We start from the raw sequence: 23,920 nt of genomic DNA, 5'->3' as shown, positions 1-23,920 counted from the left end.
TCAACTTTGGATTTACTGCCAATTCGACACTTATTTGTCATTATAAATTATGTCTCATCTTTAGCACTTTTACTAGGACTTCGGGTCATATTTTGCAATTTCCGTTATTTGCTGCAGTGACCATCCTACTTTCCCTTGATTATTAGTGGTGATTATTTGTAATCTTGCGAATCAACGGGGAATGATACACTAAGCACTACTACTCTAGTTTAATATTTTGAGAAAAAAAAAAAAAAAAAATTTTTTTTAAATAAAATTTTTTTTCTGGTGGTTGAAAGGGAATGTGACGTTCCGCCCCTTATAGAATCGATTATTGATGGGAAGATATTATTTAACTATCCAAAATATTATTTAATTATTTTCAGAATTATTTTCTTTCAATGTTTATTCAAATAGAACTTAAACCCATCTCAGAATTTTTAAATGCTTGATGACGTCACATTTAAAACGTGGCAACATTGGTTTCCCCACTTTGACAGCCAATGCTTAGTAGAGGGGTACGAAGGATTCAGCTGTGAACGTGAGCCTTGGATTGCCATTGTTTCTCGAGTGTTCGGTCTGAATCGTAGTGTGCGGGGTCATTAGACTCAATTATTCACCTCTAATTCTCAGTTCCAAATTGATTAAATATTACAATAAAAGTATAGTGAAGTTATCCAGCAGCAGTGGATTTGAAGAATTTTAGAGCATACTATATCCAATGAGTTCTACCCCGGTAAATACACATTTTATTAAGTATTTTATTCAGCCATTTTGGAAGTCCTTGACATTTGCTAACTAAGTTTCACATAGTCTATTTTCATGGTTTTTATGTTTTATTTTCATGGATCAAACTCATCTAGAGATAATTCAATATTCGTTGTTAATTTGTGCTTCCAGTTGGAAAATAGAGCTAATTTAAACTCCATTTTTTATATTCCTTTCAAGTCTACAGAACTCCTATCTTTTGAACGATGATCAAATAAGTATCCATCGCTTAGTCTTACTATATTTCATCCTTGTATAATATATCTATATACCGGTGTATATATTATAATAAAATATTCTTTCACAGTAATTATATTTTGTATTTCAATTGGAAATTACTTGTGTTATTTGACCAAGGTCATCTGATAGCAACCTGATAAAAGGTCAAGCTGTCTAGTCATTCAAGTTTTTGGACTTAATGACCTATTTCTTCTTATTCCCATAGGAATAAAAACACCTCCTCGTATCTCTTGCTTCTTTTTTTTGACATTGGTAGATTGGTAGTAACACCACACTGTGTTTTTTTTAGCACCTACCATGAAATCTTAAAGCCACCCTACAACAACACCAAGGCCAGACCACACAGAGAGAAACAATCAATAGGCGACCAGCCTGGATTATTTCCACATTTTCTTTTTTTGAGTACCTCCAGCTGCTTTCCAACAGTTTTGAGTACCTTCAGCTGCTTTCTACCAGTCTTCCTCTCCTGTACCTCCAGCAGGACAGCTGCTAGCGAGAGTTAGCACCCTTGGGTGCTCATTACATCAACTTCAAGATTAGGAAAGAGTGGTTTGTTTGGGAACATTTACTGTGCTCTTATTAAAGACAGACTGGTTTTGTGATATTTAGTACATTTTTTTTTATAGTTCAATTGCACACACATTTTTCCTGCTTTATATTTTTTATAGGTTTTTTTTTCTTTACAACATAATATTTAATTGATAGCGTTCCCCAACACTCTGCAATCTATAAAGGTATAAATTTCTGAGCTCAGATATTTTCCCTGATAATAGTAGTCGGTACTCTTATCTTGATTATTTTTAGGCTGTGTTCCACTTTTGTATAATTATTTAAACTCATTCCATTATTTTAGTATATGTTTAATTAAATTTTTAAAAATTAACTTCACATATTAGTCAAAATTGTAATTATTAACTTTATTTAACTTGAACTTATTAACTTTACTTAACTTTAACTTATTAACTTTATTTAACTTTAACCTTAATTTATTAAATTCATATGAACTTCTGGATTCTAATCCCTCAGATTAGTTTTTGGTTTCACTTGTTATTATTACTATTATAAACCACGAGTTAGGAAAAGGATCTGTGTATCCACTCGTAGGTTTATTTATTCAATAAGGCTTGTGCCTGTCCCACTCACAGTGAGGTATTTATATGTTATATATAGTATCAGGTAGTATTTAATTAAGGTGTACGTATTATAAACGTACAATTATTATTTGGTGAGGGTTCTACTAACCTAGTTGTAAGTTGTACTTCCTGTATTAGAGGTACCCGTAGTCAGTTTTTCTAACCTTATAAAGAGTATTCTTAGATCATAGTTGTATGATGATTTTGTAATTGACTTTCACTAGTATCACTTTTTCCTGTCATGTTAGAGTTACACACTAGTTACTTGTCCTAACTCAGAGATTGTTAAAAAGATCTAGTAGTTACATTCAATAAATATACATTTATTGTGATTTTTTTTTCTTATTACTCCTTTATTTTTAGTAGTATATTTTATAATTTAATAATCTTTAATAACTTTTCACATACTTGTACTACAAATTTAACATACTCTATAGCAGCGTAGAATACCTGGAAGAGCGTTAACCTAGTTATCCTTCTTCTGGCGCCCAAAAATTCATTCTATTTTCAGTATATTATTATATTTACTCTATCTATTTTCTGAACATTATCTTCATATCTTCTTTTCGAGCCATCATTGTCACTTCCTTTAATCTATTGTCTGGCCAAAAATAGCCGTGCAAATTGGCCGAATCCTTCCTTGAGTGTCAAGTGGCCCTTCTCATACATATTTAGCTAGCCATTCAAGTTATATCTATCTATTAATGATTTCTCATCTCTAGTCCTGTATCAATTCGATATTCTTTGTCTTGGCATCCTTCCATACAAATACTACTACAAAGTTGTATTTTAGTTACTCCAGCTTCTTCAACGGAGAAGCCACACATTTTTGTCCTTTGGCTACATTAAGTAGATCTTCTTCTTTTTACTACTTCTGTTGGAGTTTACCACTCCCTTTTCATTCACTCCAACAGAAAATCATCAGCTAGTTGTTACAGAAGAGTTGTGGAAAAATTATCCATTGTTATGTTTCGTCCAGAATTTTTGTATCTGTAACACAAATCTTTTACTACACGTTCACCTTGAGTAGTTTTACGTCCAGTTGAATTTTTTCCAGTATATATTTGTCTAAAAAGTGGATACGAATTACCGTCAACCGAATTTTCGTCGAAACTATGAGCGAAGTGTACCAAAACAATGCCGGGTACCTGGGTAGTACGGGTATAGACTACCGTATCAGGTACTTGGGTATAGACATAACGGTTAACGTCGGTTGCAATTCGGGGATAATCTTTCGTGGTTTTGTCACTTCGAGCAGAGAGCAGCAAGCCCTATCCGATGATGACTTCAAAAAGACTCGAAAATCGTCGATTCAGAGTGCTGGTTTGCGCTCCATGTTCTAAGTGAAAAATAAGACAGTTTTGTCTTCGCATTGCAACTGAATAAAAATGGTATACATTTTTATATAGCTTTCTGTTGGTCGCAGCATTTTTGGCCCAGAACTAGTGAACTGAACAAGGCATTTCTCGTTCCTATGCCGGCTCTGAATCCAAATTGATCGTCTCCGATGATTGACACTTTTTATAGATTCGGTTATTAGTCCATTGAAATGTTACATTTTGTAGAACATACCTTGCATTTGTTAGAGGAGTCAATTTTATTTTTTTATTGTGTGGGGAGGATCCGTAGCTTAAGTTCAAATTTTTGGGGTTGCCACCCTTGTCCTCCGGCCGCCACCTTGGAAAAGGGGTTCAAAGTGGTTTCGCGCTATATCTCGTAAACTACCCACTATACGGAAAATCTAATAGAGCTTAAAATGTATCAGATTAAATTTTCTACAATTCTATTTCTATTACTTTTTATCGTCAAGTGACCAACAAAAAAGATATAAACCAAAATAAGTAACATTTTTTTAACAATTTTCCTTTTGGAGGTTATAACTTTTTTGCAGTTCATTTTACAATAAAATAACATTACACCAATTTTGTAGAGGGTTTTTCAGCGAACAATTTCCACTATGAAGGTGTTTAATTCTATTTATCTATCTAGGTTTTACAGCGCTCCAAACTTGACCAGATTCTCGAATGCTCATAGGGATACAATAACAACAAAACGTTAGGATTACTTTTCTATCTTAATATTTTTTTATCATACAATTTATTATGATTTTAACATTCCTATGCTATTATTAATCTATTATTGACCTTTCTCCCCACTATGAACCTTAGAACCCTAAACATATATAGAAATGGCCCAAGAAGTTGTTTGAGAACAAATTCGCCGGTCCAGAAAAAGAATGCAACCGCGAAATGCAAAATTCTTCAGAAGAGCCAAAAAAATGATTTTTTAATATTTAAAATAGGGATTAAATGAAGAGTAATCATCCAGGAGCGTCGGTATGGCGTTTGTTTTTTGACAATGATGGCTTATATTTTCATCGATATTGGTTCGAATTTCATTGTCTTAATTTAATCGCCCCATTTTCAACCCTATCTGCAGTTGCGTCATTATGCATCTGAAACATAGCGCGTATTTCAGTAACGACTCAACTACCCTACAGTGGCTCAGCAAATTTTTACAGTTCGGTCTTTTTTATCATCTTTACATAGTACTTTAGAAGTTAATTGAGCGATAAACAGGAACTGACAAAATTTGCAGTCACGTCATTTTTCTTCCGTATCGGACTGAATATCTACCTGCTATTACTTTTACTATAATAATTTATCCTAGATGGCACAGCAGTCGGTCGCCCTCTATTTAACTTATTCTTACAGTTGTGCTACCTATTTGGCCACGTGCAGTCGTATTAAAAATTGTGAACAGTATTTTGAGTTTTATAGATAATACTATTGAGAGTCTTGTGGGTAAAATTTATATTTTTGTGATTAGATAAACATTTTGTGTTTTTTGTAAGAGCGCAACATGAGTGGTGATTATTTTATTTGTAAGAAACCTCGAGGGAAAATTATTTGAGAGTAGGAAAGTCGAGCATATTTACTCACTGTTGTCGGCGAACGTTTTTCGTCTCTTTATATGGCGAAAATAAAGACGATTTTCTTGAAACTCTGAGATACAAACGATTCGCTAAAACAGTGCCTAAAAATGCATTTTTTAATCTCTTCTCACTTCCTCCAACACCAGATGCAGCCCGTTTCCACAGACTTCGAGTGTATGACCAGATTCAGTCATGGCTCGGTAAACATTGTAATCTATAAAAATGGGTCTGGAAAAAGCATGGAAGATTTTGGATGCCAATCCAAACTTCTAAGCCTCCAGTACCCCCGACCTTATGAAATTCATCTTTAGCAGATGCAATGGAAACTGGAAGTGCATGTGGTTACCGAAAAGCAGACCTCTAATGTTCAGCAGTGTGCCTCCATTGTGGTGGTGAAAGTTGCAGCAACATCGTGGACATATCAATATTAATTATTGAAGAAAGTGAATTGGTAGATGAATTTCCGACAATGACGCCAACTCTAACTCTCATTATACCACAGAAATTCACCTCGGATACTGATTCAGATCTTGACTCGCAGCCTGGACCATCAAAAAAAAATGAAAAAATAATAACTATCATATATGTTTTTCAACATATAATAATAAATAATATTAATTTGTCTAGAAATTGTCCGTGGATTAGGCCTATTTGGATACCACACAAACAACGCGCCTCCAGACTCTACCTCATAGGTGGCCGGGAAAAGGGTCAAAAATAGCTTAATAATAGCATATGGATGTTAAAATCATAATAAATAGATATATAGATAGAAAAGTAAGCCCAAAGTTTTGTTTTTATTGTACTCCTACGAGAATTCGAGAATCTGGTTAAGTTTGGAGCGGTGTAAAACCTAGATAAGTAGTAAATAACATTAAACAACTTTATGGTGGAAATTATTCGTTGAAAAATCCTCTATAAAATCGCTATGATATTATTTTATTGTAAAATGATCGGAAAAAAATTTATAACCTGCAAAAGGAAACTCCTTACAAAATTTTCTCTTATTGTTTTTATAACTCTTTTGTTGGTCACTTGACGATAAAAAGTAATGGACATAAAATTGTAGAAAATTTAATTTGTTACATTTTATGTGTAACTAAATTTTCTGTATGGTTGCTAGTTTAGCACATACAGTGCAAAATCCCTTTGCACCTCTTTTTCCAAGATGGCGGCCGGGGGACAAGGGCGGCGACCCCAAAAACTTGAACTTAAGCTTCTACTGAAGCCCCTTACATATTTAAAAAAATTAAATTGACTCTCAGAAATGCAACCCTAAATGTAACATTTCAATGGACTATATGTACGACTCCTAATAGGACTTGTACTGCGTGACCCATAAGGCATCAGACGGAAATTGAGGCAATTTTTTGGGTTTAGCTTTTTCGGTAGTCGGATGAGTATTAATTCTAGCCAGTCTTGTGGTATTTTTCCTGTATCATGATTGAATAAAAGGACAAATATTTCGATGTTTCTTCACTGATCAATTTCAACATTTCTGGGTATATTCCATCTGAACCTGGGCTCAGTTTGCCGTGTTCAGCATGCTATGTAAAGTTGTTCTCTTGTTAGTTGATGTGAAATTTTTTACCTTTTTTTGTAAATTAAGAAAATCGTGTCTTTGCTGCAGTTCTATCGACGCATTTTGTTTCCAGCCATTTCTCTTTGCCTCGACTATTTTTTTTAAATTATTTTATTCTTTTGTATTATCCGGCTTTGTCACCTTTTCCATTTTATTCTTTTCGCTTGTCCATTGATCCTACGGACCAGGATCAATCAATCATAAGAAAGATGGAATATATTTTCATCTTTCTCATGCCTTAAGTTTTCCCCCTCTGTCAGTAGGTTTTTATTGTAATGGATTGTTTCTCTTTCCTATTTGTGATCACTAGCTAGCGGGACGAGGAACTGGGCGATTTCACTTTATCTCTAAGACCATGACGATCGTGGAAGTCATCAAGTGGAATTTTCGCTTGTTGCACATTTTTTTAACCTGGAGTGCCTTTTTTTAATAAGATTATGATCTTGATTGTAAATTGAAGACGATGATTAATTCTTTGAGAATTCATACGTTCTATGTGACTATGAAACAATATCTTCTTCTCCATTTTCTCACGTAGGTAACAATATCTTACATGTGTTCATATTCATATAACTCATGATTGTGTCTTCGATGAAACTATTCATTTTCTTTGATTGGTTCTAAGATATTATTCCTATATTTTTTTTATTCTTTTTCTTTATTTTCTTTCTTTTCCACATTTAAATATTCGGAGGCATATAAGACTAGATGCCTGATTACTGTATTACAGTGCCAAAGTTTCAAGTTTTAAATAAGCTTCTGCTTACAAATCTTTGCACAGACGAAGTGTACCTTCTAATTTTGAACATAATATACTTTCAATGGCAGCATTCTCCGAATCTTTAGGTATAATAAACTCTCCAAGGTATTTAAACTTTTTTTTCTGTTTGACTTTCTCTTGTTGTATTTTCATATAAGAGGCTTTTTTCTTTTTTTATCCTCCTCCTCTATCTTTTCTCCTTCGTAAGGTTGTAGTGGCGCCATGTAAGTCGTTTGACTATTTCTGTCCAATTCTCTCTCTCCTGCGCGTGTTGTTTTGCTTCGGAGAATGGGTAACCAGTCATGTCCTTTATTAAGTCCGACCATCGTAATGGAGATCTTCCTCTGGATCTTCTGCCCTCTACGTTGCCTTCAACTATATATTACCTTTTTTTAAATCTTTTAATAAATTTAGTTTTAATTAATGGTATTTTTGTTATTGTTGTCCATTCTCCAATAATAGTTCTTAAAAAGACACACTCAGATATCAGAGAAGAGATCAGGTCACCTTGTCTGACACCTGTAGTTTATTACTGATTGTTTTACATCTTAACCATTCAATGGTTCATTGGATAAGCTTTTTTTCACTTTATATCTCAGACAGCTACATCTCTTTGTGAGGTAACACAGTTATATTAATATTTTTCTGTATAATATGTTCGTTTCTCATTATATTCATTTAAGGTGAACTGATGATGTTCTGTGATGGGAGAACGAAACGTCTTCAACAAAAAGATGAAGTAGGCACCTTCTTTGTCTTATTTCTCCGCCTATTGACCGAAAAACCCACAACTCTTCGGGTGATCCTAGATATAAAATACATATAGATAAGGAAAAATATTGGCAAAGCTCGCAACATGGTATCAAGAGTACACAAAAATATATGAAATGATGTAATGCAACCGCAGCCACGTGTGTCTGACTCCTTAGTCGTCATCAGTACGGTATAGCCAAGTTAGAAAAAGGTGCAATTTTAAATTGGGGAAGGATCACTACAGGAGCAAGTGCCCAATTATGGCAAAAATGCTAAAAGGCCTCGTTGGATTCAGGGCTACAGTTAACACAGTCATACTAAGGAGCTACAGCTAACTGAGGAAAGGAACGCCAATATGTTTAAAACATAAAAAGGATCTTGAATAATGCGAGTTCACAGTAAAGGTATAGATAAGGAAAAAATATTGGCAAAGCTCGCAACATGGTATAAAGAATACACAAAAATATATGAAATGATGTAATGCAACCGCAGACACGTGTTTCTGATTCCTTAGTCGACATCAGCACGGTATATCCAAGTTAGAAAAAGGTGGAATTTTAACTTGGGGATGATGACTACAGGAGGAAGTGCCCAATTGTGGCAAAAATGCTAGAAGAGCCTGTTGGATTCAGAGCTACAACTAATACAGCCACACTAAGGAGCTACAGCTCCCTGAGGAAAGATATATTTTTGTCCGTGAGTTATATACATATAATGTTACTAAATGATTCCCGTATATAACTATGTAAATTTTGGTTTGAATATTTAATATAAACAATTTTTGATTAAAAATATTGTGTAGATATTTCGTAAAAATTGAATACCGAATGCAAACAACAATATTTTTTAACATTAACATACCGAAAGTAGTTTTATCGAAAATAAATGCATTTTTAAATATTTTTTCAATGCGCCAATACCACATTGATCTGTTTAAACAAATTTTGTTTGTTTTCTTTGAATATAAACACAATTTGTAAACTCCACAAATAATAAAAAATGAGGGCGGGTAACAATGCAACGTTATCTGTGTTATGATATCATTATTATGCAAAACCCAATATTTTATATTATTTGTCAACAATACTGTGGCTTGGTATTCAATGGGGAAATATGGCGCTGCATTAATTCGGACTGGATTAATAAATATATTTATATACGGCTAACAAGCAATATCTCTATTACTGTACATTTTGTTATTAAACATAATCGAATGGGATTATGAGCAATAATGTATTACTCATCAGCTACAACTACGAGAGTTCCAAAGTAAAAAAACAATGGAAAAAAATAAAGTATCACAAAAAGTATATAGGCTATATGCCGATACAAATTATGAAAGATGAAAAGAACAGTTTAGATGCGCACTCATCTTTCATTAAGTTAGAAATATATTAAATTTACGAGTACAGTAAAACTTTTTTTAACGGACCCCTCTCCATAACGGAAACCTCTGCGGAACGGACAGTTTTTAGGTCACTGAACATTTCATATGTGGGTAAATATGAAAACACCTTTAAACAATGAACACCCTTTACAATGACTCCGGCCAAAAATTTGTCTTCAGTTTTTCTAAGAAATTATTGTAATTTTAACTGCCAACAATGATGAATAAAGTATAGGCGAAAATTGGGGCTCCGGAAATCCAAATATACACATAACTTATTGAAGCCATAAAATTAATTATATAAGTAGGTACTTATGGACAAAATCTAGGTACTTTAGATACATCAAGTTTGATTTGAAAAAAACCATTTTAGAATTTATTGATCCTTTGTAAACATTTCTAATTTAATTGCGATATTCTGATCGGGCGGGCGACTACGAACTCTCCCACGCTACCTAGATTTTAATGGTTTCAGTTTTATAGTAGGATTAAAAGCGACAACGAACTGCCCCACGCTCTTTGGTACTTAGATAATATTTTTGTGAACATATTTATATATAGTTTTTATTTTACTTTATTGTATTCAAAAAGAAACCCAATTCCCAAAGCATAATCGAAAATTTTAAATGATTAAATAATGAAACTATAACAATATAATCGAATAAAGTTTTTTTTTTTTTTATTTAAAGTAAGCCGCATCAACCATATTGGTTATTAGCGGATGGTTTAGTGTATACAATAATGACTAAAAATTACATAATTATATGTGGTACAATATGTTACTGTCTCTTAAAAATTTCACAATATTTTCACTGGTACAGACACTAAAGATCTCCGTTATAACTGATGGTATGTTATAAGTTAGTCTTTCAGCACTATATTTGGGACACTCTGTTAATACATGTTTCACTGTTAACGGCACATCACAACTCGTACATTTTGGTTGAGATTCCTTCTTCATTAGATATTCATGTGTAAGTTTGCTGTGTCCTAATCGAAGCCTGGTTAATACTACCTGAAAGAAACGGTTAGGAGTGTTGTTATTCCATCGTCCAAAATTTGGTTTTATTTCTTTCAACTTTGAAGATTTTTCTTCCCAAAATTTAGTCCAATTACATATAAGCTTTTGTTTGAAATACGGTTTGAGATCTTCTGCTAGTGGTTTCATTATCGGTCTGATATTTGGAGAATTTGCTATTTCTCGAGCATTTTTATCAGCTAGTTCGTTTCCTTTAATGCCTATATGTGACGGTACCCACACGAAGACTAATGTTTTGTTCTTCAGCTGCTGCATCTTGTTTTTAATTAATTTAGCAATCGGGTTGCAGGTGTACATTTTTGATAGTATATGGAGGGAATTAATTGAGTCAGTAATAATAAGGAATTTTTCTGATTTGACTGTTTGTATATGGTTTAGAGCTCTGTATATTGCATACATTTCTCCAGTTATCACAGTGGATTCTGTGGGCAATTTGAAGCTTTTTATTGTGTCTCTTATAACAAATGACGATCCTACACCAGAAGTTGTTTTAGATGCATCTGTGTAAACTTGGATATATTCAGGGAAAGAAGAAAGTATTCTATTATAATTGCTTATAAATATTTGTGGATTGGTTTCGGATTTATGGTATGATAATAGTTGTAAATTTAAAGTAGGCAAAGGTATTAACCAGGGAGGTGCCGTGTTTACATTTGCTGAATGTGTTGAGGGAAAGTTAAAAATTTCAATAGAGTTTAAAATGTTTTTGATCCTTAATTGAAATGGTAAATGTGTCCTTATGTTGATATTAGATAACGATGACTGAATAAGAAAATGGTTGTCAGGTTGTAATGATGATTGTTTTGAAACGTAAGATAAACTAAGTAATTTTCGTCGTTCATGTAATGATGGCTCTCCAAGTTCCCACTCTAGGCTTGCAATAGGAGTTGTTCTGTAAGCTCCAGATATTATGCGTAATGCATTGTTGTGTATAATGTCTAAGATTTTTAAATTTGACTTTGACGCTGAAGAATATGCAATACATCCGTAGTCCAATTTTGATCGGATTAGGCTTCTATACAACAGTAGTAATGTATCTCCGTCAGCACCCCATTGTTTGTTGGCTAAACATTTAAGACATGGCTACCATTTTGACATGATATTGCCAATTGCTTAATATGTGATTTCCAACTTAAAGTTTCGTCGAATGTTAAACCTAAATATTTTATCTCTGTACATCGTTTCAATAACTTTGTGCCGAATTTTAAGGTAGGTATGTTAGTGTGAATAGGCTTTTTGGAAAAAATAATATATTGTGTCTTGTCAGCTGAAAAATTGAATCCACTCGTATTAGACCAACTATCAATTTTGTTTAGTTCTTCTTGTAAAAATTTGACCATGGAATTAATATTTTTTCCTTTGACGAACATTATCATGTCATCAGCATATAATCTAGCCTGTGCAGGTCTCTTGAGATTTTTTATAACATCATTCATTGCAATTAAAAAAAGTGTAGGGCTAATTACAGATCCTTGTGGTGTTCCATTGTCCTGAGACTTAATAGTAGAATGTTCTCCATTACTTCGTACTGAAAATTTGCGTTGATGTAGAAAGTTATTCAAAAATGCCAACATGTTTCCTTGAATTCCCCAAGTCTGTAGCTTTTTTAATATTCTGTATCGCCATGCCAAATCAAATGCTTTGTGGATATCAAAGTAAACAGCTATGCATTTCTGTTTGTTACAGAAGGCTTCATTAATTTGACTTTCTAAATGTAAAACATTATCTGTAGTGGATCTTAAGGGACGAAATCCAGCTTGTTCCGGTATGAGTAAATTGTGATGTTCCAAATGCCACATAAGTCTATTATTTATTATTTTCTCTAGCAATTTGCAAGTAGAACATGTAAGTGATATTGGCCTATATGATTCTGCTGCTGTTGCCGGCTTATTAGGTTTTAGAATAGGGATGACAATAGCTTGTCTCCATAAGTCGGGAAATTTTTGTTTACACCAGATTATGTTAAAAAGGTTCAATAGGAAGTCTAAAGCTTCGTTAGGTAACTGTTGTAGGAATATTGCGGGTATGTCATCTGGGCCTGGTGATGTGTTTTTTAACATTTGGACAGCTTCTAACAGTTCTGTTTTATTAATTGGAGTATTTATATCATCGTTACTAGCTACAACTTCTATTGGATTTGCTTCTTCTTCTTCCCGATAACGTAAAAAAATATTGTTGTAATTTTCATTTGTAGACTCTTGTCTGTATGTTTCAGCTAATTCTTCTACAATTTTTTTGTTTTCAATAATTAGGTTTCTATTTCGTTCTAGGTATTTTATTCCATTTTGTGTATTGACGCCAGCTCTTTTCTTTACTTTTTTCCATGCGGATGACATGTTAGTATTCCTGTTAATACTTTGAACGTATTTTTTCCAAGACTCTTTTTTAGATCTGGTAGTAATTAATTTTGCATATGCCCTTTTTTTCCTTAGCTCTATCAAGTTCTCATTAGTTTTATGTCTTTTGAAAGTATTTAATGCTTTTTTACTTTGCTTTATTGCCAATTCACACTCTTCATTCCACCAGGGAACAACTTTGTTTTTTGCTATGTACTTTGTTTTTCCCATTGCAATTGTGGCGGCTTCGGTGATTAAGTTATTAAACAATTTTAAAGTTAAGTTTATGTCTTCTTCACTTATAGGGATATTTGATATTTCTTCGGTAATTTTTGTTTTAAAGATGTTCCAGTTGGCTTGCTTAATTTTCCACTTTTGAAAAGGATTGGTTTTTGTTGTGGGGTTGGAAATTTTTGTTATTATTATTGGATAATGATCACTTCCATATAAATCGTCTACAGTTTGCCATGTATGATTTAGTAACGTCGATGGGTCAGAAATAGACAAGTCAATTGCTGAAAAATTTCCAGAAGCTGCGTCGAAACGAGTTTTAGCTCCATCGTTCATTATTGTTAAATTCAGGCTATTGATTATGTTTGCTAATAACTTTCCATTTTTAGTAGTTTTTTCGGAACCCCATAGGAGGTTATGGCTATTAAAGTCACCAAGAATTAATTTTGGTGATGGAATTTGCATAATTAAGTCGGAAAGTTCATTTCCTTGGATATTATGGTTCGGGGGAATATAAATATTACATATGTTCATTTTTTGATTAGTAACTGTTGTTACTGTTACTGCTATTGCTTCTAAGTTTGCATTAATTGTGATTCTGTGTACTTGTAAATCGGTTTTAGTATATATTGCAACACCACCACTGGCATGATTTGTCTGTCTATTTTGATAGTAGACATTATATGACTTCAAGTCACACACATTGTTGTCTTTAAAATTAGTTTCTTGAAGACATATAATATCAGGAGAATATTTCCTAATTAAAACCTGAAATAAGGGTAGGCGGGTGTGAAAACTGTTTAAATTCCACTGTAAAATATTATTATACATGAATTATATTTTTATTTAAATAATTAGTTTTGAGATACATCACTGTCGAAGTCAGATGAAACAGAAAGTCGGAGCACTTCTTTAGTTAATTTTTTAGTTAGTCTAGTACATTTGATTTTCATTTTTCGATCTTCAGTCTGCGAATGTATTGCATTTATCATATCTATAAGAGATGGAATATTTTCGGTATAGACTTTAGCAATGCTTAATGCATCACTACTACCGTGAGTATTCTCTAATAGGTCAGTGAATTGTTGACTATCGAGTGGGAACTTAGGATTGTGGTTGTCAATGAAATTGATTATGTTTTGGGGCAGTTCTAGAAATTCTAATGAGGGTTTGCCTTCCGACTTCAACTTTTTCTTTGGAGCTTTTGGGACAGGTTTTGTAAAGTAAGAGTTTGCTTCTGAGGAATTAGTAATATCTGGTGTATCTTCTGGACTAGATGTTGCATTTCGTTTAGAGGTCGTAGTATTAGTTATTGAAGTTGTTTGAACTTCAAAAGAAGTGGGTATGTCGTGATTAGGCTCATTGAGTATAGGAGTAATTGGTGTTTGTTCACATATCATTTCAAAGTTAGTAGTATTTGATATAGACTCACTTGAATTATTGCTGTCTGAGGGATTGTCTAGAGAGGAACTTTGTTGTTGTGATTTAGTATATGGAGTAGGAGCTTGGAGTTGGAGGCTGGCACATCGTGATGCCAAATGACCTGGTAGTTTGCACTTATAGCATAATGTATCTGTTGTAAGATATATGTGATATGTTAAGTCATCATGATAAATTTCTAATACTTCGGGAATTTGGAAATTATCTTCTGGAGGAGATATGTACACCTGCCTTCGAAAACTAAGTATGTGACTATACGCTGGATCAGGTGCTCCAATTCGTAAGAATGTGATAGGTGACATTAGCTGTAATCCAATAGTTTTTAACTTGGTTTCCAATAAATTATGTGGAATTGTGGGACTTACGTTGGATAGAACAAGTCTTTGTGATGGGGTAACTAGCTTTCTTACTGGTATTACTGTGTTATTAATTTTAATAGAATTATGTTCTTTTAAAAATTTGTCTACCACTGATTTACTTGATAAGTATACACAAACACGGTTGTTTGAAATCTTGGATGAAAATATAATGTTTTTTGGATCTACAATTGGTCCGAGTTCTAATAAGTAATCTTGTAGTTTGAGGCCCTCTATTGCAGAAAAGATAATTCCCTGTTCTTTGCTTGGATAAGTTATTGGTGAAAAAGTCAATGCTGTAGAATATTTTTTAGTGTTTGGTGAGTTATCAGTATCAATAATACCATTGCTGTTATTATTATTCATTTTGGTCGTTTTCGATTTTTCGGTTTCATTAATTTGGCTGAGTACGGACCTGTTTTATTTAAAACTTGACGAACAACCAGATTTTGATAATTGCTCTTTTTATTCTAACCAAATTGTTAGGTTAGTCAGAACAATGGTCAGTTTATTATCATGCAATCAAACGAAATGAGAGTTTTCTTTACTCACGTATGATTTCCTGCACTTAAATAATCACTATTATCACTTTAGTAGTAATTTTAACTTGTTAATTAACGATTTTTACTAATATTATTTCAGAGCTGTTTATAAAACCAGTTGCTGGTAACACGATCAGGTCTGGGGGGTACGATTAAAGTTTATTTTATAAATCTACATTAACTTATATACAATAACAAAAACTACAGTTAAACAATAACAATGCTTAATTCTAATGTCTGATTAGTGATTAAAATAAATACGAGTGAACACTACCTATATTTTAGATTTTAAAAGTTAGCTGAATCATAATTGCAAACTGACTTAATGAAGTCTAATTTAGTAATGTTTTAAAAATAACGTAATGTTAAAGTTTTTTTCGAATCTATGTGCGTGCAATTCTATTTTTCACATATACTTCTGCTTGAAAATTTAACAAAATATCTGTAAATTTAAATATGTCAGGATGTGATTTATAAAAACATTCGTTAAATTTCGAGTGAAATGATTCACACGAGTTTGTAGTAAATATAAGAGATGATGAATTTGAAGCATACATGTAAGGTGGAAATGTTGAATATTCTGTTAAATAATTATCAACTAGGTAATCACAAAATTGCAAAACTCAGTCATCTTCTGGCATAATATTAAAAAGTTCATCAGAAAAAAGTCACCAACATAATTTGGATCTAAATAAGGAATTCCGAAAAATTTTTTTAAATATTTTACAATAACAGTTTGATTTTTATATTCCGAGGACAAACCTAAATTTTGAATTTTTCGTTACCAATTTTGTGTTAAATGAAATTTGCAACAAAAAATAATAATGTCGGGCCACACTATTTTGGCTGCATTTTTAATCGCTATTTCAAAATCAGAAATTATTCGCTTCGGTTTGAAATTTAAATTCAAATATGTACATATTGTTATTAATGTATCAAAAGTACTTTTGTACGATTGCTGTGATTTATTTGATAACAAACAAAATACTATAGGAACATAAAAACCATTTTTGTAGTTATGTATAATAAACATCTGACAAAAATATTTAGAGCAGTATTGAAAAGTTCCATCTACATATAAAGAATCTACATTACACAAAAAGTAAGAATTTGTGAAACAACTAAAAATTGCGGAATTATTTTTCGTAGATAATAAAAAGTTTTCACCTGTATTTGTTTTTAAATTTAAGTTCACTAAGACTTGTAGAACTTCTTTCTGTGACTTGGGCAATGATGGTGTGGATTTTAGTCTTGCAGCATAGATATTTCTTCGAACGCAAGAAATGTCTTTCGTCGTCAGCGGTAACTTACTGAAATTTTCCTTCCTCAATTCCTTGTGGAGAATCTTTAAAGGTCTTTCACATATATTTCATACAGCTTTCCTCTTTGTAGAATTACTAAAAATTTGCCGGTCAACGTGAATATCTGGAACATAATTATGCTCCACCGATGCTTTTTCAAGAATAACGTAATTGCCATCTGACTTTTCCATCTTTGGAGACATGGGCTTTGAATATTTACATTCATTAATTATTAATAAATGTTCTCCCCTTTGACTAATATAATACTTGCAACTAAAGTAAATAACTGAAAATATTTATATTCTTACTTTCAACTATAATCAAATTTGGAATTTCTGGTCAATAAGACTTAATCCCCAACTTTCTCGGCGATTGCAGGTACTTGGGATTAATGGGCCCATGTGGTTCGTCGGGCAGTTAGATAACGCCGGGTCGGGCAGTGTCTATCTCGGCCCAAGAAACAGGTATTTCTTTTAAAAATGTCCCAAGTCGATGCAAAGATTAAAACTGGCCGATATAAAATATACCAGCTCGGCTCATGGGATATTAATTGTTACTATCAAAAAATAATTTTACATCTCAATGGAAAGAAATACGTTTATAGTAAATGCATGTTATTTACCATAATAGGAAAATAGAAACTAAAGTAGGTATAATTTGAAGATAAAAACGTAATTGCTTTTGACTACATGAGCAGTGGCGTAACAGTCAATAGCAGTAAACAGTCAATATGCCTTAACCCATCAAAGACTGGCGTTGCCATATGGCAACGCAAAACACTGTTTAAAATATTAATTCTTACACGAAAAGTTGAGACCGAAAAACACAGAATTTGCTACTAGTTATTATGTTAACGTTATTAGATTGTTTGTCTAATTTAGGGTGTCACTAAAACGAAAATTAATTTGTCAAATCAGTTGTTTGTGAGAGCGTTTGTGAAATTGTTACTTCAAGATGGACGTCAGATTTGCGTAAGTAAAATAATAATACTAAAAATTCGTATACGTGTTTGAAATTAATAAAATATAAAGTCAAAATAACGTGTTTAAAATACTCAATATTGTGAGACCAATTCTTTTAGTTTTTATTTGTTATATTATATCCCAAATATGAGTGTTGCCATACGGCAACGCTAGGACGCGCTATTACCGACTTTTATAATATACTGTTTTTTTTAGAAACGGCTTAACACTTGAAGAGGCATTAGAAATTACGTACGATGATGACATAGAAGTGGTCGAAATCTACATTGAGCCTACAGAGGGTGAGCTGGCAGCTGAAGACTCAGGCGAGGAAGATGGTAATGGACGGTGGTCGATAATTTGTCAAAAGATCAACTTCGCTCACAGGCCGAGGTTGTTCTTTCTAACAAGAATAACACAGAAGAAGAGCGACTGGGGAGCAAAGATGGTCCATTTGAGGAAATAGATTTTGAAAGTGTTGGGGATGAAGAATATTTAAAAGTTGATTTGACAAAAGTCATTTGAGTTCGTGGCGATATTGAAGCAACAAGCAAACATTTTCCACAACCTACTTGGGTTGTGGAAGGTGTAACTCAAAGGTGGGCTGATAACACCATAGTGACCGTCGCATCAACCTCATATGGGGTTTCACCTGTGAATGAAGTAAAACGCTATTCCCAGGTCGATAAAAAGAACGTACACATAGACAAACCTCAATTTATTGCGAAATATAATTCTGCAATGGGAGGCACTGATCTTATGAACCAAAACATATCCAGATATCGTATAGGAATCCGTAAAAAAAAACGGTGATGGTGCTTTTTTACTTGGCTAATTGACTGTTCAGCGCAAAGCAGTTGGAATATAAAAAGAAAAAAGGCTTACTATGACGCAGCTTTAGCTCAAGCGAGATATTATGAAAACATTTGTCACGGGTACAGAATCCGGCAAACCAAGGGGTCGCCAGAGTTTCCGGTGACGTGCGTTTTGACAATATAGGACATTTCTTAACAAACACCCCTGATAGAAAAAAAAGAGATGTGCAGCTGAAAACTGCAAATCCATCATGTGCAAAATGTGTACTAAATGGAAAGTTGGAGTATGTATAAGTAGGAACGTTCATTTTCACACACGATTTTAATTTAATATTCACTTTTTCAACTAATTAAAAACAATTCATGTTTTCTAGCATGTGCTTATTTTTTTATCCTACAGGAGACTAGCGTTGCCATATGGCAACATACTATTTTGAGAAAAATAGATAACAAACATAATTATTTCTTGTTGCTTTAAGCATTACTAATAATTTACTTAATAATTTGTTTAAAATTATTCTAATTAAAAAAAAATTAAAACTCCGTCCTTGATGGGTTAAACATCTAACCAAGCTTTTTCCTATGTATCAGTAGCGAAATCTATTCCACGGCCAAAATTTCCAACGAAGAGAAACTGTTTCTTAAATTCGCAAAGAATCCAATACTTTCCCTAATCTATAATTCAGAGCAGCTGAAGATAGAGATCAATGGAAAAAAATTGTTAAGGGTATTGGAAGACATCACGATCCTCAGTAATGGGGAAACGACGACAAGAGAGAGAGAGAGAGAGAGAGAGAGAGAGAGAGAGAGAGAGAGAGAGAGAGAGAGAGAGAGAGAGAGAGAGAGAGAGAGAGAGAGAGAGAGAGAGAGAGAGAGAGAGATAGAGAGAGAGAGAGAGAGAGAGAGAGAGAGAGAGAGAGAGAGAGAGATAATTCTAACATAAAACTATTATTTATACCTAATGGTGGAGTACTAATACATACTTGTACACCCTCAAGCCGACTGTTTTTAAAATGTACCTGGGATATCATAAAGGACTAAAGGATTATATTGAGCCGAGATGGGAATACCCCTTCTGTTCTAAGGGTAACAATGCCTTCGAGTAAAAGAAAGTTTTTAAATTTTGAAGGAAAAATATCGGCGATAGAAGCATCTGAAAAAAAAATAATTATACTGTTCGAGTTTTGGCCGAAAAGTTTCAAATAAGAAAAACTCAAGTTAGTGACAATTTAAAGAAAAAGGCCGATTTAAAAAAGTGGTATTGTGAAAGTGGAAATATTTAACAAAAAAAGAGGATTAAAACTGAAGGTGTTGCCATCGATACTATAGTCTACGGTTGGTTTTGTAAAGTTAGAAGTAAGAAAATTCCATTATCTGGACCAATAATAAAAAAAAAAGAGATTTAGAGGCGGCGAAAGAACTCAAATTTGAATTTTAAATCTTCCAATGGTTGGTTTGAAAAGTTTTGTTTAATTTAAGACATAACATTAAATTTAGAGCAATTTCTGGACAAGCTGCAAATGTTAACGTTGACGACGTTTCAGAGTGGCAAAGAAAACTGTCAAATTTATTAAGTGGCTGTTTACCTGAAGACATTTATAACGCTGACGAGATTGGTCTGTATTATCGAGCCTTACCGAGTAAAACTTTTACATTTCCTAATGAAAAGTGCACTGGTGGTAAATCTGCTAAGGGAAGGCTGATCGTATTATTGTGAGCAAATTTGATTGGAGAAAAAGTCTTTGGTGTGGTAAGAGAAAAATCCTCGATATTTTAAAAATCTTCATCTTGCTAAACTCCAAGTCGACTGGTACTACAACAAGAAGGCCTGGATGACCAGAGATATCATGACAGATGCAACGTCAAAAATGAAAAAATCACTTATTCCTAGAAAACGTAACAGCCCATCCGGATATTCAGTTATCTAAAGGTACGTATCCATACGTGGGTGCTCCGTGCTCGGTGTAGCAGCTTCACATAGTGGATACGTTGGTGCTCGCCGCTCGGTGCTCACCCTTTTCGATTCAACCGGTTTGCGGTTTATTTATAGGGGAGCGCATGCCGTATACATTTGAGCAGCTACACCGAGCACGGAGCACCCACGTATGGATACGCACCTTAACGCATCGATAATATTTTTGCCACTTAATTCTACAGCACATTTTCAACCGTTAGCCTAAGGATTAATAAAAAACTTTAAAATCCCTTTACAGAATGTTATCATCTATAGAAGTTTCTTTGTCAACGGGTGAACTGGAGAAGTCCATAACAATTGCTAACGCCTTAATTTGGATTGTGGCAGCATGGAGAGACGTTTTGACCAAAACAATTAAAAGTCTTTCATTAGCTGCGATTTAAAAAAACGATAGTAATGGAGAAGAAATTGTGGAAGATCTGGAGCTACAGGACCTGGAAGATGATTTGTCATTGTCAACTTTTTGCGAAATCCATGGAGTTGAATTTTTTTTGAACTACATAGAGATTGATACAGCTCTATTGACGGAAGTAATACCTACATTTTTTACACCAGAATGTTATTTGTTTTATTTGCGTATATGCTTATGCAAATACGAAAATGTGTAATTAAAGATCAAGCAAATCGAAACCTTTTTTTATTTCAATTGATTAAGCGATAACTCCATACAACGGACAACTCTACACAACGGACAATTATTTTTCTCCCTTGGAGTCCGTTATGTAGAAGTTTCACGATATAACCCGTTTTTTGTATATTGTTTAATACGTGTCTGTATAAAGTGATCTTGGTACTTGGTATTAATATTTTCCTAATTAAAAAATAATTGTTAAAATTAAACACATTGTTTACTCAACATGCTAAACCGACGTTAAGATCAGTAATTAACCATACAATTTGTTCTTTTCAGGCAATCAGCTAAAATGAAGTTGAGTAAAGTGGGAAACCAAACAAACTCACAAGATCCTCAAGCGGTAAATTCTCGAGTGTTCGTTGGCAATCTAAATACCTTCCAATGTTCAAAAACGGATGTTGAAAGGATGTTCCAACGATACGGACGACTAGCCGGTAAGTGGTTATTACGTTGCATTTTTAGATAGTTTGTAGCCACAAATTTACTAGTACATTAAAAGATGTTTGTACATTAATCGAGCTTTTAAGTTAAAAATATTACTTCTATAATAACTAGATAGAGATGTATCAAGTCAAATTACAGTAGTTTGATTTTACTCAACAAACTTGACTTGACTTGAAAATCACACTTTTTTGTAACATAAGTTTGACTTGAATTGATTTCAGTATCTTTAGCTTTGACTTGAAATCAAATATTTTAAACAGTTTGAATACTGACTATCATATTGCGCAACGTGATTATTTGTAGTTCTAATTGAGAGCCTTTTGTTTTGACTTATTTGGACATGTCTGAACCTGTATCTACTATGCTACTCCGCAAATTATTTGTTATAGTTCATATTATTAAGAAGCATACTCTTAGCTTGTTACGTTATTTTGAAATTTAAGGTGTGCTTTTTGACATAATTTCTGAACCTGAACTTTTTCGGCTCAGAATACATACCAGAACAAAGTGAGTATAATTTTGAAATTATACCCACTGCCAAAATTAAGGAAAAACAATATGTAGACGAGGCAGAATCAGTTAGCAAGAAAAACAAGAATACTATTTTTTTATGTTGAGGCAGAACATTTTTGATGATGTTTAAAAACAATCAAAATTGCAAAGTGATAATTATGTAAAAATAAAGAACAGTCAAATTTACACTAACAGTGTAAAATGTCAAATAGTGGAACTAGTTCTTCAAAACGACATCTGATGAAAAGTCACAAAAAATTGTATAAAGAAGAATTTCGGTAGGAAGCCGCAACCTCTAGGACAAGTAGTCTTTTTGATGGTAACACAATAAAATGTTAGATCCGAAATTGTAAAAATGACCTGGTGAGTTTTTATACAGTTAAGTCCATTTAACTCTTTCAGTACAGCACCGGTTTACTATTTAGGACGTGGCCGACTGGAGGTGCACCGAGGCCATTTTCCGTCCTGAAATGTTGAACCTTCTTGTCAAAAATATATTACATTTTGTTATTCCTTCATAAATTTTGTTGAAATAGATTAAATTACACTTGGTATACCATCCAACGGGTGTTTTGTTGTTGTAAAGCGACACTTAAATAAACATAAAAAAGTGATTAAATCACACGTAATGAGATATCATTGACAGAGTAGAAGGCATAAAATTATAACCGATAAAATAAAACTTGCTGTAGCAAACAATTTTAGGGGTGAATGAATCATTTTCCTTAATTTACGATAATTTCCCGTAATCAAACAAATCCTCTATGTATTTGACTTAGTTGAGTAGCTCCTCGTATCAAGTTATTTTTATATTAGTCCAAGTAAAGAAGCTTAGAATAGGACAAAACCTCGCAATTTTTACAGAATGGATCGATTTCCTTGAAAATTTAAGAATAAGTAGAGTCCAGGAATCAAAATCTATATCATGCTTAAAGGCGCTTTTACAATGGGGGTGGTTGTCACCATATCTCGAAGGTGGAAATTTTTTATTAAGTATATTTTGACCACAAAAGTTGGTAAAACATTCATTCTAAGCAAAAAATGTTCTATACATTTTTTTGATAAAATTGATAGTTTTCGATTTATTCGCTATCGAAAGTCTTACTTTTTTATCGAAAATATCAATCTTTTTAATAAGTTTTTTGCTAATAACTCCAAAAGTTTTTGTTTTATCAAAACAACTTCACTTAACAAAAATGTACCGTTTGAAAAAAATAAATCAAACTTTTTCTTTTATTTTCTCTAAGACCAATAGTAATCGAGTTATACTTTTTTATATGTTAGCTCTTTTTCATCAAATGCTAAATATTGTAGTTTCAAAGTCAATAGACGGGAAAACTATGCATTTTCGAGGATAACTTGTTCAAAATAATTTAAAGTATTTAAAAATATCTATCTCCAGAAATAAAAAAAGTCCTCTAGCTTAAAAAGTAAGTGACTTATAATGAAAGGAATGTCAATCCCTATTTTGTTTTCAGCGAGAAAGTGATCGAAAGCGTCCGCCTAATCACCACCATAATTAAAATTAGTCATTGACCTTATTTGGTCTTCTTTATTTATGTATTATTAATAGGTTCTAGAAGTTTGACCGGCTTAGAATGATTAGTTTTTGAAAAAATGGAGTTAAAGCAAATAACGAATTTTTGTAGCTTGGAAAATAATGGCCTTTTCTTCAGAATAGAAAGATTAGCATCAGAGATACGAAAAAATGTTTAAATATGACATAATAGGTGATTTAATTCCATGAAACTTGTTTGCAAAATATTTTAGCGCGAAAATTGAGTGAGCTATTGAC

General features: G+C 33.0%; 1 protein-coding gene across 1 annotated transcript in view; it reads left to right on the top strand.

The window, feature by feature from the left end:
• Positions 1 to 23,920, top strand: part of LOC126892422 (heterogeneous nuclear ribonucleoprotein C) — a 2,215,671-nt gene that overhangs the window by 881,608 nt on the left and 1,310,143 nt on the right. The window contains exon 3 of the mRNA XM_050661951.1: positions 21,445 to 21,602. Within this exon, the coding sequence (XP_050517908.1) occupies positions 21,445 to 21,602 (158 nt within the window). The remainder of the gene's footprint in view (positions 1 to 21,444; positions 21,603 to 23,920) is intronic.

This window comes from Diabrotica virgifera, chromosome 9 (genome assembly GCF_917563875.1).
Source record: "Diabrotica virgifera virgifera chromosome 9, PGI_DIABVI_V3a".
NCBI classification, from domain to species: domain Eukaryota; kingdom Metazoa; phylum Arthropoda; class Insecta; order Coleoptera; family Chrysomelidae; genus Diabrotica; species Diabrotica virgifera.
The sequence above is the reverse complement of the archived record's forward strand: the minus strand, read 5'-3'. Positions and strand labels throughout refer to the sequence as shown.